Below are 17,149 nucleotides of genomic sequence, written 5' to 3'. Positions count from 1 at the left end.
TTTCCAAGCCTGGGAAATGCTTCCTTGCTAAGCAAGTTTAAAATGAGAAAGGATGGAAACAAGCTATAAACTTTGACACTCATAATATGAGCAGTATCTTTGGAGTGAAGTTAGAGATAAAGCCAACGTCAATCAAGACCCAGCACTTGAATCCAAGTCCAGATTCTTTCCCTCCCACTTCAACAAAGCTCAGAATGCCTCTGAACTGAAATGGAGGGCCTGATTCTCCACCGCGTTGCCTTTCTCTAATAACAGCTACAGGACGTGCTGCAGTTTCTGTAGTAATAGCTACAGAAATGCTATTACACAAATATGGTGATGCTGCACCTTCTCAAAGGTAAATATAAATATAAATTACCTTCTCAAAGGTAAATATTTACCCAGGATCTTCATCCATGGAGACATGCCTTTACATGAGCGCGTTTTTTGTTTGTTTTGTTTTGATTTGTTTTGCTTTTTGTTTTGTTTTGTTTTGTTGTTTTGTTTTGTTTTTATTGCAAACTGTTGGTTTTGCTCCAGGGAGGAAGAGCGTCCTGGTCAGGTGCCAGGCTGTGACCCATGGTGTGCCTGCACATCCCTGGGGTTCTACAATACCCCCATGGAGATGCTACAACAGGTTGTGGCACCTTGCTGCTGAGGGTTTTTTTTTTTGGCAGAAGTATCTTTAGAAGGCAAAGAAGAGCTGGTAAAAGCTGCTTTGAACAGTAGCTGAGGATGTTCTTCAAGTATAGCAAAAGAACTGGGGAGAAACAATTAAGTGTAAAGCAAAAATGAAGTCTGAATGAAGAAGCTCTATTTCAAGTCGTCTGGTACATCAAGCAATAGTGAAAGAGAAGGAAAACTGCTTAATCAGATCACCCTCAACATACAGTCACTGTTGTTTTCAGAACTGTTAACTGTAATTGTAAAAAGCCAAAGGCACACTTACGGTAAAGACACATAAGCGTATGAACTGACCACGGGAGAACCTCTTCAGAAGAATGTCATAGATGAAGAGCACAGTACACAATTCCAACTAATCTCTTGGGGTTTTTTTCTCTCAATTTTTAGGTTGTTCTAGAAGTAGTCAATAAATTGCAGAAAGCTACTGTTTACAAAATTACTCTTCTCTGTGTGAACATGATGTGCTCTCGCAAAACCAAAGGCTTCTTGTGATCAGAGCCAGGAATGAGAGACACCCAGTGGACAAGAAAAGCCCATGTAATGAGCAATTGAAAAGGTCAGGGCATACTGAAAATATAAAAAGACTTCCTTTAGACTTAAGGCAAATTTGATTAACTCACATATCCTCTGCCTTTCCCTGGAGGAATCCCTTCACTACAGCTTTGTTTGCAGAAGTCTCCTTTATCACACCGCTTTCCGCTGGGATAGACCAAGGGCTCTTGGTTTCATGATTATTAAGCACTTACCCAGCATGTGCTGACATCTGGCATTTGGAATATTTATCTAAGTATATATGTTGGCCCCAAAACCACAGTATATGGCAAAAAAATACTAGAACATCAAGATTTATACAAGGAAATTTGTTTCTTCCAGCCAGAAAAAAAAATAAAAATAGAGCTTAGTTAGCTTACAGGGCTCTGTTTTGCTTTTGGTGCTATGTGTTGGGCAGCCTTGCTTTTGTTTCAATGAGAAAGTTCGCATGGAGAATTTATTTCAGCATGCATACATGTGTGCAGAGAGAAAGAACTATGAAAAAATGTGTTATTAAATTAATCATCAGGAAAAAACCCCAACCAACCAAAACAGTGACATATTGGGTCATGTCATACGTAATCATGCTGGAGCACATCCATTGCCTACCACACACCACTACCATCTCCGCACCCCAGAGCCTCCCCTGCTCGCCAGTTAGGGTGGGTGGCATTTATATCTTGACAGAAGAGGAACTCCTTCAACTAGGTGGGTCCAACCCCACGGAGATTCAGTCTTCAGAGCATGCACTGGCCTTGACCCACCAGGGAAGTGGGACAAGAGCAGGGCGACAGGTTGGTAAACGCACAACCAGCCATGCGAGGCAGCCGTGGTGCCACGCTCTTATCTAGTCAACCTATCATGTCTGATTGCAAGAGCTACAGTTGTGTCAGTCTGGGAGGTGGGCCACAAATGAATGCCTCACAGTAGCAGCCAAATGAAGTGTAATTTTCAGGCCACTTGCAGACAAAAACGACCTCCTTTCCTTTCCCAGCAGGGCCAGGAGGGTGGGGGAACCACACGAAGAACCCCAAGAAATTAGGCCAATTTACAAATTTGTCCAGATGCCTCCAGCAGTTGGCAAGAGAAGTGAGAACTAATTCTTTATTTTTCCTCCTTTCTATTACCACCATCTCAAATTTTCTTCAGCTGATTTGGGTGCTAGGCAGGAGGAATACTTCACAGCTCTCTGCAGAAGTTGAAAAGCTGCATGTTTTGTCTCCTTCTTCTAAAGCCTCTGTCATCTTCCATGGCAGAAGGGAACACAGCAAAGAATTAAGTAAGTCATTAACCTACTGCACTCTTAGTACCCACACATTGCTTCTAATTAATCTCTCTTTCACAAGATCAGCCACATAACTCAAAGGGCTCCTTTAGGTTATAATCCTCTGTTCTACGGACCTGCAGTCATCCCACTTTTGGAGCCACAACATAATAGGGATGCCTCTGGCCCACAAATCTCTAACGTAAAACTCCTTTCTGTGCAGAGAACCCATATCCTCTGGATTGCCATCCAGAGCCACGAATCCCATGAGCCACGTGATAACCTATAGTTAATCGGCAACATGGGCTCAGTTATGGCATTAGAAAGAAACATCAGCCTGTCATATAATAAATGCAATAGCCCATTGCTATCAAAGGTCAAATAGCACTAACAAATACAAGCAGACCTAACACTGGTTACAGCTGGTAGCTACTTACCAGCCAGAAGTACAATTATTTCAGGACAGTTTGAAACCGTAACATGGAGTCTGGCTAATTTGTCATTGAGTGCCTGAGTCTGACACTTCACACAACACTTTGAGGCCACAATAATTTTGGTAGAAGTTTGCTGAATTTTACTTTTACTATTCATCTCCATAAATCACAAGTTAACTACATAATATAGCCATTTATCTGCCTGTTATACCTGGACACTCATCTCATCAAAACTAGGATGTTTCCATATTAGACACAGAGAAGGGCCCGTGTCCCAGTGATTTTATCAGCTGTTACACCAAGCCTTAATACCAAAACAAAAACACATTGTGAGGGGCAGACTGAGAAGGCAAGGAGGATGATCACAACAAAAGGTTAGTTATATGCACTATTTTGAAGACTACTTCTAACATTTTCCATAGGTTGTTTGGGGAGCTGAGGGGGTTTTTTGTTTGGTTGGTTGTTTTTGACTTTTTTTGGGTTTAAACAGTTTTGTGCTTTCAGGGATCTAATGTTTAAGAAGTTATAGTTCATCTCCCAGCTATCCCTAAGCAACTGTCATTGGCCTCAGAAAAATATGACTCTTGTTCTTCCAGTTCTGAACGTGACCAAATTTAACATATATTAAAACAATCTTTGCAACATAGCTCCTGTTGGGAGCAGAGAGGAGTTTGAATTTTTGACACCCCTCTTTCTTTCTTTCTTTCTTTCCAGGCTGTCAGGTGTTTGAATGATCAAAAAGCACAGTTGTCCTCTTACCTTGCCAGGCAAGAGCGCACGTGGCCAGGAAAATGTATTTTCAAAAGAAGCTCAAAGGAGGATTTTAACAATAATCTAAAATAAATCCTAATGTAGATATTTAAATGTATAAGGAACTACTAATATTCCAAGATATAGGAAAGCTTTATATATTGGTCTTCTACATTTAATGTATTAATTTAATCATCACAAAAGAACCTGCTCTGTGAATCTGTGCCAGCCAGCAGAAAAACATAATTCAATTTCTCTATCAAGTTTTTCAAATTTAAGCTAGTTATGCAAATCAGGCCCTGAGCTAGCTTTGCAGAGCATGCTTTTTTATTTTTAATTAACATCTGTGAAAACAATTAGAAAGACTATGTTTTGTTCAAAACTGTCGTTAGAAAGCTGCTGTTAAATTACTTTTGAGGCTTCAACACATACAGGCTCTGAAGTGATTTACTACAGAAGCTTGCAGCTAAATTTGCTCTACATTCGTTTCAGATGTAGCATACTGCTTTTTGAAAAGGATTCTGAGATTATAAAAAGTTATTTAATTGAAAGACTTAAAGAAATAATTATATTAAAAATCAGAATACAGAGGTTCTCAGCAGATTTCTTTTTATGTCTAGGATAATTTAAAAAACCCAACAACAAACAAAGCAAGTTTGTCACAGAGAGTGTACAAACAACAGAAAGAAAGCTAAACAGCCTCTACTTTTTTTTCCTTTAAGCCAGCATACTATTTAAATGAATAAAACTGATTCTCCTGAAATAAGCAATGTAATTTGCATTAAACCTTTCCACAACCGTTGGACTCTGCAAGAACACAAAGTAAATTACAGGATCACTTTATTTTCCTGATGACTTTGAACAGGCGTTTAAAAGTTAGGAAAAAAAAAAAAAAAAAGAGACCTCCATTAACACTGTAGCCAAAAGGATTATGTGTGCTGCTGTACTCTGGCTAAAGTTATCATACCAGAAAGAAATTCCTTTAATGCTACATGGGAGCCTGTTCACAGCTCGGCTCCCAAAACACTGACTCTCCCCTCCCAGTTCAAAGCCATAGCAACAGCATTAGGCACTGCCACAGCCTTGTGTTACTGCAGTTCAAGAAGCCTCGTGTTTCTCAACAAGCCACCAGGATCCCGATCACAAAGCACACAACGGGTCTGGTTTTAAAACCTAGCATTCACACTCAAACCCCTCCAAATAAGTGAACTTCCTTTGATTCCCCTTTCTCCTTTCTCTCAATAAAAGTTGTTGCCTTTTACATCTGCCCTCTGCAACATTCCTCCATTAAACACACATCCTTTTATAGCAGTTGCTGGAACATGCCATAGCTCTGACTAGCTGAAAGTAATCTTTGAAGAGTTACATTAAGTTTCCATTCCCACTAACTCCCTCTGGTTATTGGGGGAGAAGCTGGAACAAGCCTTTACAAGTCTCAATCAATAAACCAGAACTTACCTTTTATTTTTCTCCATTTCTTCCATTACAAGTTGGGGTTTTTTTAATAGGGTTTTTTAAAGCCTGCCTGCTAGAAGCGTTGGGTGTTTGCTCCCAGCCACCACCTCCTCCGCGGGGATGGGAGCGGGCAGCAGCAGCGCAGGTGAATGCTGGGACGCGGAGCAAAGGTCGGCCCTGCGGCGCCCGGGCTCCGGTTTCAGGATCAACCGCCAAGCCGACCGCATCGGGAAGATGGACACATGGTCCCCGTTAGGGACAGCGGGCCACACACGTCCTCAGCCAAACGCCTTGCCCGTGTGTGGCTGAGCAGGCTAGCACCGAGCAGAAAAACGTGCACGTGGTGCTCTTTGGAAAGGTTTCACTGCGATGCTTTGCAGCAATTGCTTATTTCGTTGCAGGACTGGCTGCAGAGAAAGGGAGTGAAAAGTTGTTCATCCAAAGCCTTAATCAATAGGCTGTTTCTCGTTATTTTTATTGTACTTCAGCAGCATTAAATCCATTCCTTGAAAATGGAACTGAGACGCCAGAAAATGGCTTGCTGCGATTCTTAAAACAATCAAGTTAACATAACAGTTCATGAGTCTGCCTAATACCCTGGTACCTACTAGAAATCAATACCAATGAAATATGAATAACCCAGTCTATGTCAGAAAAGTGGATAGAAGAAAAGTTTTCAAGGTCATGTTTTTCTAAAAACAGAATTGTAAGGGTCACATGGTTGGGAAATCACATTTTTAAAATGGCTGTTGCAATTTTTTAAGACAGAGCAGGTTTTAGGAGCTACCTTTTTCCTCTTCTGGCTTTTTTTTTTTTTTTTTTGGCTGTTCTGCAGGTACAGTAACTGAGTAGTAACTTAGATTTTTCAATCTTTATATCCTTGGAGAACCATTGTTTCTCCATTGTTTAGAGAAATGGTACCAAAACATATAAAAATTAGATAATGAGTGGATATTGCTCTAAAACAACCAGAACTTTTCAATCAAATCAGCAAACACTGGTCAGCAAAACTACTGATCACGGGACAGTAACAAACTGGTACCTGACATACTGGGCCAAGCTTGAACTCCATGTGACAATTAAGATCTGAAGAATTACAGTAAAACTTGGTTTTGTCACATCACAAGGGAGCTAAAATCTGATTTTAATAAACAACTTGTGCAGCAATCTGCATTATTCAGTGCCTGCCCCTTGTTGAGAGTGGCTGGAGTACAGCAGTTTAGAGAGGGGGATGACCATCATGACCACTTCCTGGGGTTTTGCCCAAACATCACGACTGCTTAATTAGCTGGATGCAACTATGACATGATCAGATGTGAAAAGCAGACTCTTTCCTTAAGGGAGATTCCATATAGAATTTTACCATTGCAGTAGTTCCAATTTTTTTAATCAGTAATGGTGTAATTTGCTATTGCTTCTGGCTTGGTTTATTTGTCTCTCGCAGGAGTAGAATTTTAAGTTCATGCCTTTTCTAATTAAAATCCTCAAAGGGACAGGAATGCAAAAATTGGCATTTGGTGGAAGTCTCATTTAATCTGCTCCTTACAAATATAACAAGCAAAGCAAACTGTGAAACGGTAACAACGGTATTTGAAAAATTCTGGTTACAACATTCTATGGTAAGTACCTATGACCTTTTCTTAGAGAAAAAGGGTGCTTTCCCTCCTGAGAAATACCTACTGAAATGACTCTGGCTGTGAACGTAAAAATAAACTGGGGGGTGTGCGCACGTGCGTGTGTGTGTGTGTGTATTTATATATAGTCACCATCTTCTCCTTGATTTAGCATTCTTCGCAGAATACACAACTTCCTCGCAGTACAGCAAGAGCAATTCAAACCTTCTGGCTTCCTTGTTCACGTTTATGACCCTTTCAATCCACTGAGGGCACTAAACTGTTTATCTTCAGATCCTTGTAATGTCAACATAAGTGTCTTCTCAACAACTTGCTGCTATGTTTAAGCCTTAGTCTGTTTGAATGTACATAGCACGAGTCTGCGCTGGGCTAAATGAAGCATAGCTATGTAACTGGCTTCATGGTTCTTGTTAACCTAATCTTTCCATCTGTTTATGTGATCTGTGTTCAATAGGCAAAGGAAAATTCATAGTTATCCTTGTAACTCCACTAGTCTTGCTGCTGCTTCTTATTTTCCTTTGTCCCTTTCCTGACAGTTGGATGAAGGCCTGCTGAGTGCCTACATTATTTTCTCAAGGATGGCAGGTGTGTGAGATACAGCAGGAGGGACAGAATAAAGTTGATGATCTTGGGGAAAAAATCTTCATCACATAACTTGTAATTTCCAGTCAATATAATTTTAACTAAAGCAGCTTTCTGATGCGTGGTTCTTAGCAGCCTAACAATGAAACTCTTGAGAAGATGCTGTTAGATTCATATGAAGTACTATTGGGAAAATCGTCTCCAAGCTGAGTTCTAAACTCTGTTGTGCTCCTCAGCCGATAGTGTTTGCTTGCCTAGGCCTAACTACCCATAGCTATGGAAAACGTAGGTCCAACATTTTCACACTATTTCTAAATGGAGAAATGTAGTAAATAGTTATAGAGGCTCTTTATAAATATAACATATTTTTCCTTTTCATCTGTACCCACACATATACATTTCCCATTAGAAATGGTGGTGGCTTTGCAGATGCAAAGGAAGCTTTAACCATTAATTCAGAAGAGAAGGAATAGTCTTCCAACTTCCTTTTCACTATGCTTTCAAGTTAAGAACTCCGTCACAACTTTGGATCTTTATTCTTCTGTCATCCTCCCTCCTTCATTCACAGGGAAGATGAGAACAAGTATAATAATTATTCATTGCAGTGAGAAGTGTCCCCGAATTTGCGGCATTTGCATAAATGGACGTATAATTCTCTGAAAACAGACAATGTTCTTTTTGTGTAAAGTCAAAAAATACTTGGCATTACTCACCATAGAATATTGGACCAGTAGTAATTACCCTTGGAAGTAAGCATTAATGAGTATGGTGACTAGAGGTACACTAGAACTACGTAAGCATCAGTAATGGGCATACTGGCCTGTAGCCAGCTGCCATCGACACCCTGTTGTGGGCAAACGCTGACTGAAAGGATGTGGAACAGTTCTGCTGTCCTGCGCACTCCTGATGTGCAATGGATGAAATGGAAAGAAAAATGAAAGAAAAGAATAATTTAGAGAGTAAAAGTGGTGAATCATGTGGACACAACAAACAAAAAAAAGCCTGTGTAGGCTAACAGCGTACCTCATTAAAATGCTATAGGCAAAATTATTATGCAGGAAATTGGGAATGTATTTTTGTTCCAAATTGAATATAAACAATGGCATGTATACAGATGTTATTGCACTATTCAAGAAGTATGTAAACACAGAGTATGAGCACCAGAGCTCAGAGGAATTTGCCCAGTTATCATCTGCGGGAATGGAGACTGAAGGCTGGGAAGCTGCTAACGTGCCCAGTGCATTCTCTGCTGGTCTCCGTAATACTGGGATCTGAAAGAAGAACCATGCCAATCAACTAGATCCATCATTTCGCATCGGCATAAGGAAGTTGAAATATGGGGAAAGTAATAATGCAGAATATTAACTGCAGAATGCGCAGCAGTCAGATTTGTTCATAACAATTAAATGGAGAAACCCTAGCAGGAACACAGCATGACGCTTCAGACAAACAAATAGACTCTTCAGAAGTTGTGGCCCCTCTGGCAAGTATGCATGTGTTGCCTATCTTACACATCTCACAGTAGAAAAAAAACAAGAACAAAAAAGATAACCACGTGTTAAAATTTATGTTTAAAGAGAAACGGACAATAACATAGATGTGGAATAACCAGCTTTGTTTGGCTATTTACTTATTCAGAAAACAAAGAAGAAGAAAGGATAAAGCAAATTATATAGAAATAACTTATGTGGTAACTGACTTTGAAATTCCCTCTTCAACTGTGGGGCAAAATATGCGCTGCTAGAATTTCAATTCAGTTTTCACCTTCAAAGAGCTTTACAATTACTTGGTAACTTTGACTTTTCTGTAATCACGAGAAAGGCTGTGAAAGATGACAGCTCTCATCAGAACTCTGAGTGGCAAGAATTAAAAACCTGAGTTAAAGTTATTACATATTAGAAAATCCAGCCTGTTCAAGCTTTAGAAAATTTTATGCTCATGTTTCCAATGATAGAGAACTCCTGTTTTTTACATCCTCCACCCACCCCTTTAAAATGAAAGCAAGCTGTCCTGGTAACAGCATAATTCTAGTAGATGGGAGACCATGATAAAAAACAGTCATGAACGTCAATAACAATCCTGTAATGTACCTTGGGAGCCGGTCCCTGAGTTAACTGCACAAACCCCCGGAGCAGCAGGGACAAGGCTGGGCTGCAGAGCTGGCATGCTGGGCTCACGCTCCTTCACACAGGCCACGTGCCTCATCCTGCCAAACTGTTTAGATAGCAGATCGTTTCGCTGGTCCCCGTCAGCTTGGGTTTGTTTACAAGTGGAGCTTTATTAGCTGGCATCTGAGCCCAGACTATCAAGACTATCAAGGGCTGAAGAAGCGCACAGATACATCAGCCTCTACAAAACTATGAGCCTTTTCTTTTTATTACAGCCATGCGGATGATTTTTGAATGTTTGGCTGTCCAGAAAAGTCAGGGAAAAGCCTGAGGACAGAGCTTGCCATTCCTCCACACCATTAGATGCATTTGGATGGATGAAGAAGGATGTGTCCAATGGGCAGCACAATGGCTGAGACCTTCTAGAGTTCCATAAACTGTAGTACTTTCCACAGCTTCCCATGAAGGAATAATTCCTTTACTATATTTTCTCTGCTAAAGGCTGGATCTCAAGGGTCAAAATACCTGTTCTTCTAGATTGTTTCTTTTCCAATTTAAACACATGACTCTTCATGTGGAGTTTTGCTTTTCAAGGAAAATGCATCTTAAAAACAGCTTACATTTAGTTCAACCTAAGCCCAACAAGCTGTGCCACTGACAGAGACCCTTGTTTGGAAGCAAGCTTTGCCATTCTAATAGAGCAGGGCACAAACCTAAAATCTCTCAGCAGTTTGGACTTTGTGCACTGTTACAGCAAAACAGAATGTGGTTAGTATATGTAAAATCACGTTGTTAAATATACTGCTGGCCCCAGCCTCGTTTTATCTATATATTATTTTTGCTCATTTCTACTAAATTCAGATTATATTTTCTTCAGCGGCTGGCCTTTACAAGACGCATTGGGTATTTACTTTTTCTCTAAGAGCCTACTACATTCTTCATAGTAGCACATTTATTTCACAGATCTTCCCTCTCACTAAATGAGTTCTGAACTTAGCACAGGCTCTCCCATCTTTAATGCAAACCATGTGTACGGCTTCCAAATGACTCAGCTGAGAGCTAGAGCTGGGCAATGGTGTTCTCCGATAAATACATAAACAAAAACAACAACTCATGTCAATTGGTACTGAGTAGATGAACAACATCCACTGAGCTATTTTAATTGTGTTAGAACTGGAAGGAAAGCCAGCATGCAAAGAGGGTCACATACAGGCCGTTTCTCTAAAGCATAGATTGCTACCAAAGAAAAAAAGTTAAAAGAAACCAGATTTTTTTTTTACAACTTGATGAAAACTTAAGTGTAGCTGCCTTGCAAATTTGCAGTCAGTGTCAAAAAAACAAAAGCCAGAAGCAGATGCATAAGAAAATGCACAGCCAAGCCCGATGCTAACATTTCGAAATGCAAACCATGCAAACCAGTTTCATCATCCACTACCTGCTGTGCTCCTTGGCTTGGTGGTATAAGGATGACTTTATTTGCATTGGGAACTTCTGACTAAAAATGAACATATTTAAACATTTCAGTGACAGTATGAATTTGACTATTCATTAAGCAATACTTTTTCAATACCTGTTCAGCAGATTAAGTGGCTTTCAAGATTTTATTACTACTTCTTGTTTTTTTCTCTGTTAAGAGTGACTTTTAAAGTAATTTGGTTTTCTAGCATTTATTTTTTTTTGCTTTGGGGTTTTGTTTGTTTGTTTTATTGTTTGGTTGGTTTTTTTACAGTGTGAAATGGAGACCAGAAGCTTACTTTCCTTATTAGAAATGAAGAGCTTTTTATTCAATTTCTTAATAAATTCAATAACTTTCAAGTAAAGTTTTCTCAGCCTCAGGAGGACTCCTGAAGAAATGTATTTGACTTTCAAAAACTTCCTAAGTGAAAGTTGTACACATTGGAGAAGAAATTCTCATTACTTAGTTACAGGAATGAACACATTCCCTCTTCCCAAACCCTGAAAAAAGCTGGGACCAAATCTTGGGCTAACAATACAACTGGGCCAGAACAACCACGATTTACAGCAGATTTTTCTTCTAAAGAAATCTTTGTGAAAAAATCTGGCTAACTTGCAATACCGATTCCCTTGAGAGGGTTCACTTTGCAATGGACAAGGTACAGCAGATCTGCTGAGACCTCAAGTGGAAGCAGAATGAACCCTAAGACATTTTATCATCTACCATAACATATGGAAGAAGAGAAGATGAAATACATTCTGGTATTTTAACTGCTGAAATTCGATGAATTAAAACCTTAAAACTTAAAACTTATATCAACATAGCAACTTCTAATGTAATTGTACACAACTGGCCATAGCATATGGGTTCCCTTCATTTCAAGAATTTAAAAACAAATTACCAAACACCAAGAGGCATTAATAAAGCACCCTTCTAAAACGGGTGTGAATTCCTGGATCAGCACACATATGTTCATTTCCAAACCAGGAGAAGCTACCGTGTGTCAGAGCTCTGAGGGCACCACAGGCATTGCCTGGCTCCCAGGGCCTCTCCCACCCTGCCCACGGCCCAGGACCCCATTTCAGTTTCCCCGGGGACGTCATCCCCAGCGATGCCATAGGATGTTGGTCTGCTGCTCCACCACGGTCCTGCCCCGCCCGGCCACTGGCCCCGCTGAGCTGGGCCGACCCATGGGCTGACATCCTGGACCCATTTTGGCCTCTCCCTTTCTCCAGGGATGCGCCCAATGCCCGGAGCTGGGGCTGCGCCTGGCTGCTCCCCAGCTGCCCCCCGGCTGCCCTGCTCCCTGGCTGGGGAGGTGGGATGAGCCAGCCCTGCTCACTCCGTGGGGATCCCATGGGGATCCTTCATGACTCCTGTCCCGCAGGGCACAACCACCTGCACAGTGCCCTGATGCTATGTAGCAGTGTCACTGCCAAAGAAAAAAACGAACAAAAAATTGCCTTCAATTACCATTAATGACACTTAAATAGGAGTGTAACTGGGAGCAGAAGATAAATGTGGGGTAAGCGGCCCGTGAAACCAATTTCTGTAAGGTTTGCTCTAGGCTAGCAGGGAAGGGAAATGCAATCACACTGTCACACTCACCGGATTTTCTGCACTACTGTTCTCATTGCCCATTTTGATGTGGACGTCCAGTATCACACAGCAATTAAAGATCGATCACTGGAAGAAAAGAAAAAGTTCTAAGTCTTCAGTAAAAAAACAAACAAACAAACAACAAAAAACCCTATCAGCTGCCCCTCCTGACATTCAGTCTTACAATGATTTTAAGTCATAAATCAGGGGAAGATAACTCCTAATGCCTTTGGTTCATAATGTCTCTCTGCTGTCCTCCCTACACCTGGCTCCACTGATGCCGAAAGACACTCCTTGAAACTCAGCTTTGTTACTCTGTTTCTGGATTATCCCCTGTCATTTGAGCAGAAAGGCATTTTCCTTGCCAAAGTTACTTTGGATGGACAGCCCATACGAAAACCTTATTGTTTTAACTGTATTCAAACCACTTGTATTTCTTGGAGATCCTGGACTGAACTGCATGCTCAGATTCTCAGAACCACAATGTTAAACCTGACCATTACTGTAACAGAAACAATTTTCCATATATGCACTCAGCTTTAAGAAAGAGTAAATGGATTTTTTATCCTTAGCACTGGAGTCGTACCCTGCTTTTCTTAGGCATTGTTCTGCTTACAATGTTAGGATCTAAGCACATTTTCTTTACACTTACCAGGACCTGCCCACCTTAATTACTATTGGTTTTATACTAGTTCAACTCTAATTATTTAATTTCAAAAAAACCCTCAGAGCATTAGAACTGTAACCAGCAGCTCTGTCTCCCCAGGCATTATTAATGTCTGTATTTTTTTGAAAAGGATACTCAATAGTAAATGTACACAATAGAGATTCACTTATAGACATTTCCTTCTTGTTCTAGACATTTTATTTTGGAGCTGAGGAATTTAAATTCACTGTATTTATTGTATTACTGGATAGGTGAAAATTACACACTCTTCAATTTTTTTTTCCCAAAGAATGTGAGATTGGTCTGCGGCACATGTCAAGAAAAACTCCATTAAAATCAGGCTGGAAAAGAAAGATTGCACTTTGTTAGCCAAGGAAACCATATAAGCTTTTAAGGAATGTTATTACTTATTACTACAGTACACTTTTTTAAACTTGAAAGATTATTTTTCTTCACAGGAGGCTCAGAGAGAGAGAGAAGTTTGGTATTGTGCTTTTAAGCTATGCTCTGTTTAAACTTGAGTGTCTTCAGGGGATATATTGGTGCTTGAACTTGCTCCTGTTGAAATCACTGAGGCCAGGATTGCACCTTTAGCGATTAATTAGCAACACTAGGTTTTACCTGCTGAGATTACTGCCAAATCCTCTACTGTTTTAAAATAGTACTGAACTAAATTAAAGACTGTAAGTAATATTTTCAAAATCACTATTCCCCAAGTACGAAGTACTCCATCATGAAGCAGTGCGCACACACAAATCTTTTCAGGCCCAGCTCAGTGAAACGTTCCAAGACCACAGGTTAAGATTATAATATTTTACGTATGTATTGATACAACAAAATATTCTCACGCTGTTAGAGCAGCTAACTAAGGTTTCAATGCACATGAGAGAAATAATAACTTCGCTATAGCAATATGCTTCTCTCAACAGCCAGCAGATTTCCCTAGGAGTGAATGTACTGGCATTTCTGTGCCACCGACCTAACGAGCTTTCTCTTCCCAGCTCCTCTCCTGTTTCCACAGACATCACGTGAAAACACCAGGAAATTTAAAGCTCTCAAAACTGTCCCCTCACAAGCACTTGCAGTAATAACATAAGCTGAATGAAATTAATGAAACTCTCCAAGTTAATGGTTAATTGGGGTTGGGTCTTGTATATCCGTTGTGGAAAATGCAAATTTTGCTTATCAAGTTCTTAAATAGATTAGCCAGTGTATGACATAATGTTACTCTATTTATTTTAAGTTCACTCCAGTGCATAATACACTCCCAGTGCTTCTGCACCAACTCAGCAATACTGACTGTTAAGAACAGCAACTGCTAATAGAGGCCAAATTTGTAATATTCAGTTGAAAGAATAAACGCTTTATTTACAGTTTTTTATTAAAAGGTACAGGAATCAAAGTAGAAAATTACGAAAGCATGGCAAAAGTGCCAGCCATCACAAATCTCCACTAACATATCATATCACGCTGTCTGCTTACTCTTTTCTTTCCCTAGAGTATGAAATTTCACAATTGACACATAATTCTCACATTACCATCTGCTTAATAATGAAGATAAATGTCATAAATAGGGAATAAAGTCATTATAGATTCTGCCATAATGAGACAAGTGATAATAATAATGCATGAATTACACTGCAGAGTAACTAAGATAATTTTTCAGATTACAATGTTATTGTAATCCTTTTTACATACATGATTTCTAAAACATTTTCTCAGTGCACAAGCATTACTTAGGTTGCAAACTACAAGTGCTTTATCATATGTATAGAATTTCAAATAAACATTAAAAACATGCTAAAAATCCATTCATTAAATAAACATAGGTTAACCAAAAGATAATCTTTCTCATCTTTCTATACTATCTTTTACAATTTACATGTCATTATTAAAAGTACTTTAACGCTACATATCTCAAAAATTGCTCACTAGTACCAAATAGGTCTGATCAGCCCATAGAGACTTTTGCGCTTGTACAGTAAAATAACTGCTTTCCTGAAAGCGAGCGAGCAAATGTTTAACTTTACACTTACATTCCAGGATTCATCTAGCAGCTTTGGATTCACTGACACTCTTAGAGCATGTCTTCAAACCATTCCTTCCATCTTCACCTCACAAGTTTTCACCTTATTTTCCTCCTACTTCTCCTCAGACTGACATGAAATGTAGGCTTTCTTTCAGGGACCCACCTTCATATAACCTGCTGAACAACCAACTTGCCTCCACCCCAGGCGAAAAAGAAAACAAGTTATACTTCCTCCACCCGGGCCTCCCCCTGCTCCCGGGAGACTGCTATGGCTCTGCATGTCATAAATTGAGTACTAATGCTTTTCACAAAAACAACCCCAGAGAAAATGGATTTTGGTTAAAATATATTTCACTTCCAGTGTTTCTTGGCCTGTGGTATGAGCAGTGCTTCTGGCACTACAAAAATTGTTCAGTGAAATAGTATCAACAGCACATTCAAGTTATGCATGTGTTTTCGAGGGAAAATCAGTATTGGGGGGAGTATCTGTTCAGCATTTTGTTTTCAAGTTCGTTTATGTGTTTAAGTCTGCCTTTCATTTTCTCATATTACTCTTGAAAGCTCTCAGAAATACCTGCTAACAAATGTTGATGTTCCTGTTCAGCTTATGCTGAAATCATTTCCCATTTAATCATCCTGAAGGGTGGAGACATGACAAAAACCCTTTGAAATGTGATGTTGCAAGAAGTTCTGGTTTATGGGCCAGCTAATTGTTATTATTAATGCTCATGGTCCGTTCCAGCAATGCTTCCACGAAGGGGTGCTCAGAAAGACAGCTGATAACAAAAGACAGTGTATTTATCATTAGTGGCAACTCCAAGCGATTAACAAGTTTCTGTAAACACCCGTGGCGCTTGCTGGTGCCACCAGCAAAGGAACTGCCAGCTGTCGGTTTACCGCACCTTGAAGAGCTCCTAGGCAGCATTACTGACTCTAGCATGGAAAATTCATATCTGCCATGAAGAGGCAGGGTTTCATAGGGCAGCTACACGCTGTCTGCTGGCTTTCCTGTGGTTGTTCTCTGTCCCACAAAGTCTTGGTCTACAAACATCTGGCTTGAAAACACTGGGCATGTGAAGAGCTGGAATGAACAGTTGCAGGGTCAGGGACTACATGAACAGCCCTGTCTTTTTAACCTTTCCTTTTTTATGAAGTTGGTGATCCAGCAGTCCAAGCCTCCAGCATTATTATACCACCTCAAGCCACTGTTACTGATCAAAGAACAATTCCACAGATCAGAAATAAATTACCTGTATTCCCTGAGCTTTTTCAGGTTATAAAGGAAGGTACATGTGAGTGGGTTTGGTGGTGTGTGGGTAATACAACATGTCAAATAAATCTGTGCTATACCTGTAAGAGTTCAAGGTGGAAAAGTCAAGATCTATAGTGAAGCTCAAAAACTAAAAGATGTGAAAGCGGCTGTCACATCCCCTTTTCTCTGGTCTCCCCAGCCTGCTTCAGAATCCAGAAAAGCTGAAGTCCATCAAATCAAAGTTTTAGTGTGGTCTTCCTTAGAAAACAAAATAGGGCCATTGTAAAATTCATTGCCTATAGACAACAAATTATGCAATGTTTTTGTTTAGGCGCTCTGCCATGAATTTAAGAACAGGGATCCTGTGGGAGCTCAGGAAAACACAAGCCTGGCAATATATCCTCACTTCTGCTACCTGCATTATTTCCTCATAAACAGAAACTGAACTCGTATTTGATGCTATTCCATTTCTATAGCTAAGGCCAGAAAATGCCACGAGGTGAAAGTGAAGAAGCTGCCTTGCAAAACAATTGTCTGGCACTAACTGTGGGGAAAATGACCTTCTGGTAGTTGATCATCATTTCTGATTTATATTTTTATTTTTTATCAACACATGTGCAAAGGAGAATCCCTCTGTTTGGCTAACCTTGTGTAAGGTTTGCAAAGCCACGCAGACAACTGCACTACTGCCAGAACCATGAGTCATGTGAAATGAGGGGAGTGAC

At 40.1% G+C, this 17,149-nt stretch overlaps 1 protein-coding gene across 12 annotated transcripts in view; it reads right to left on the bottom strand.

The window, feature by feature from the left end:
• TACC2 (transforming acidic coiled-coil containing protein 2) overlaps nt 1–17,149 on the bottom strand; it is a 151,196-nt gene that overhangs the window by 121,641 nt on the left and 12,406 nt on the right. For 10 of the 12 annotated variants that reach the window (XM_087765012.1, XM_087765020.1, XM_087765023.1 and 7 more), the window contains 2 exons: nt 12,486–12,563; nt 10,857–10,916 (listed from right to left, as the gene is read on the bottom strand). In XM_087765012.1, the coding sequence (XP_087621138.1) occupies nt 10,857–10,916; nt 12,486–12,518 (93 nt within the window). In that variant the 5' untranslated portion in view covers nt 12,519–12,563. The remainder of the gene's footprint in view (nt 1–10,856; nt 10,917–12,485; nt 12,564–17,149) is intronic. The other 2 variants (XM_087765018.1, XM_087765019.1) reach the window with 1 other exon arrangement.

Source organism: Nipponia nippon, unplaced genomic scaffold (assembly GCF_047370975.1).
Source record: "Nipponia nippon isolate SJK-2023a ecotype South Korea unplaced genomic scaffold, ASM4737097v1 scaffold_3, whole genome shotgun sequence".
Taxonomy (NCBI): domain Eukaryota; kingdom Metazoa; phylum Chordata; class Aves; order Pelecaniformes; family Threskiornithidae; genus Nipponia; species Nipponia nippon.
The sequence above is the reverse complement of the archived record's forward strand: the minus strand, read 5'-3'. Positions and strand labels throughout refer to the sequence as shown.